Below are 217 nucleotides of genomic sequence, written 5' to 3'. Positions count from 1 at the left end.
GCAGCTGCCATGATCTCGTCGGCAATGGCTGACTCAGGTTCGTTAACCGCGTATCTATCGAATCTTTTGAAAACCAGCGTGAGCTTGGCCTTCATGTCAAGGGGGAGCACAGGAGTGAACCCCAGGTTCTTCAGCATATCGACTGTCGCGGAGGAGAAAATTATTTGGGCATGGTCGTCGTCATCAATGAGAGCTAGATATCCTTCATGGATTTGGT

The 217-nt window shown here is 49.8% G+C and overlaps 1 protein-coding gene across 1 annotated transcript in view; it reads right to left on the bottom strand.

Annotated features, from left to right (window-relative positions):
• Positions 1-217, bottom strand: part of LOC119582248 (BUD13 homolog) — a 50,837-nt gene that overhangs the window by 29,267 nt on the left and 21,353 nt on the right. The window contains exon 4 of the mRNA XM_037930470.1: positions 3-202. Within this exon, the coding sequence (XP_037786398.1) occupies positions 3-202 (200 nt within the window). The remainder of the gene's footprint in view (positions 1-2; positions 203-217) is intronic.

This window comes from Penaeus monodon, chromosome 15, assembly GCF_015228065.2.
Source record: "Penaeus monodon isolate SGIC_2016 chromosome 15, NSTDA_Pmon_1, whole genome shotgun sequence".
Classification (NCBI taxonomy): Eukaryota; Metazoa; Arthropoda; class Malacostraca; order Decapoda; family Penaeidae; genus Penaeus; species Penaeus monodon.
This window is presented reverse-complemented; position numbering and strand designations above follow the sequence as displayed.